Source organism: Penaeus japonicus, unplaced genomic scaffold, assembly GCF_977035675.1.
Source record: "Penaeus japonicus unplaced genomic scaffold, GWHDUDI00000001_assembly GWHDUDI00000016, whole genome shotgun sequence".
NCBI lineage: Eukaryota > Metazoa > Arthropoda > Malacostraca > Decapoda > Penaeidae > Penaeus > Penaeus japonicus.
In genome coordinates, this window is record NW_028234418.1 from 35,529,903 (window position 1) to 35,532,402 (window position 2,500).

Sequence of the window (2,500 nt, forward strand, 5' to 3'; positions counted from 1 at the left end):
GACTGACCTGAAGTTCCTCATCAAGAATGACCTGATGTTACACTTTAGGGCTGGCGTAGCATTCCAGCGACAAGACTGACTTGCCGTTAGATATCGAGTGACCTGGGATGACCCGAGGCACTGCAACGCCTGCTATCTGCGTGGCACATCATTAGTGACATATAATGATATAGTGAATTAATTATTCATCTCTACCTACCTCATTGCTACGTTTAGATATATCCACATATTCAATCTAAATATTGTAACATTGACCGATATTAACTGCCGGTCGCCCTTTTCCTGAACTTCCGCCAGAGACACCATCCAGGACTTCGGCGAGGTGATCAACCCAGCTCCCATCAGCAGCTACGATACTCCCTCTAGCTCCTCCGGCTCCCAATCCAGCTCGGGATTCTCCATCTCCGGACCCACCTTTCCCCCGAAGCAACCCGTCACCCTCCCGACCCTGCCTCCCAAGCAACCGGTCACCTTGCCGACCTTGCCTCCTAAGCCGGCCTTCACCCTGCCGACCTTGCCTCCCAAGCCGCTCTTGACCTCCTTGCTGTCCGGCGCCACGAGCAACGCCGGCCAGACCTTGGCCAGCGTGTCCAGCGGCGGTGCTCAGGCCGTTAGGTAAGGAAGGGTCTTTTGGAGAGGCGTTGGAGGAAGCAGAGGGGGGGGGGGGATAGTTTTGACGCTATCTCGGGACAGAATGAATACATGAACTCGTTTATTGAGAGATAAGACTCATCTTTTTATGAGTATAACAGATTCGTCTGCTATTGTCGCTGTAGATTAAGACAGAGGGACATGGATTTGATCAGATATCATAACGTGGCACTTAAAGGAATGTCACATCTCGAAAGACTGTCAATCCAAAACTCCCCACAGGTGGCTGGTGAACACCAAATCGAACGGCATCCAAACCGCGACCAGAGTGGCTAGCGACGGCTTGCAGTACGCGGGCCAGCTCAGCGCCGCCGTCCTGCGCGTTCTCCTGCAGGTATACCCAGCTGTTTTTTTTTCATAATGTTCTGCTTTAAAGTGTCTAAAGTTTTTTCCCAACCCAAAATTTCGGATGAAGCTGAAAAACATCATTAGCATTTTCGCAGGTACAAATTAATATCTGATCTGTATTTTTATATCATCATCAAACATTTCACCTGCGCGTCCCCTCCCCCCCCCAGGTGCCCGCCATCAAGGCCCGCGTCCTCTCAGAGATCATCGAAGCCTCGCAGCCGCTCGTGTACGCGGTGAGCGACGTCCTCTCGGAGTCCGCCGACGACATGGGCGACATCCTCCAGGCCAAGACCGCCATCATCAGCGACACCATGAACATCATCATCAAGCTCGTCCAAGACGTCCTGGCGCTGAAGGGACGCATCATCGCATCACTGGGCGGGTCCGGCCTCGACGTCGGCGCGAAGGCCTTCAACGCCGCCACCCGCATCGGTGGGGCCTTCGTCGAGTCGGCAGGAGGCGTGGCCTCCGCCGTGGGCTCTGGCGTGGGCGACGTCGTGAGGGTCGCCACCTCCGCCAACCTCCCCGCTCCCCCCAGCCTGCCGCCTCTGGCCCTCCCGACGCTCCCCAACCTCCAGCTCCCCAAAATCACTCTCCCAACTGTCGACTTCAGCAGCCTGACGAAGAACAACCTGACGCCCATCCCGCTGCCCTCGAAGCCAGCCTCCACACCCCAGTCCGTCTCGCAACCGTCCCAGACCTACAACAGTCCCTAGTTGAACCGGCCTCTTTCTGTTACTCTTCATTCTAGTTCATTGCAGCGCCGCTACACTCCGTAACTTCCAGTCTTGTTCGTCTTTTATCAGAGATGTTCCAGGAGCTGTGAAGTGACAGGCGTGGACCTCCATCGGGGGAGAATGACGGCGAAGAGCTCGTCGTCAACAAAACAGACAGCAATACTCGTATTTAGGTATCCAAGGTTTTGTTAGTGACGTGCTTCCCGTGTTTCTAGAAGTTAAGTCGTGTTATTAGTTTTAGATTAAGCTCTGACGGGTGTATTTCACAAAGAGAACCTGGTTTAAAAGGTAGACAGCTCATTCTTTGTCTATGCGTTGCCGTTGGAATACGGCACTAGTGCATCTTTTTGGCTTCATTTCCGAATGTGACAAAGGATGATACAGCTGTCCGTTAATTAAATCTCTGACTATATGTATGTGTGTATGTATGTGTGTGTGTATATATATGTATATATGTATATATATGTATATATATATATATATATATATATATATATATATATATATATATATATATATGTATATATATATTTACACATGTATATATATATACATATATATATACATATATATAATATATATATATATATATATATTATATATATATATATATATATATATATATATATATATATATATATATTATATATATATATATATATATATATATATATATATATATATATATATATAATATATGCATATAAGTGCATGTATCTTATATGTGTGTTTTTTATATGATTTGCATATTGAGTGTGCGT

General features: G+C 47.4%; 1 protein-coding gene across 1 annotated transcript in view; it reads left to right on the plus strand.

Annotated features, from left to right (window-relative positions):
- The window catches only part of LOC122257341 (uncharacterized), a 16,735-nt gene extending 14,553 nt beyond the window's left edge, over nucleotides 1-2,182 (plus strand). The window contains exons 5-7 of the mRNA XM_043022590.2: nucleotides 298-615; nucleotides 874-985; nucleotides 1,170-2,182. Coding sequence (XP_042878524.2) covers nucleotides 298-615; nucleotides 874-985; nucleotides 1,170-1,718 — 979 coding nt within the window. The 3' untranslated portion in view covers nucleotides 1,719-2,182. The remainder of the gene's footprint in view (nucleotides 1-297; nucleotides 616-873; nucleotides 986-1,169) is intronic.
- Nucleotides 2,183-2,500: the final 318 nt, after the last annotated feature.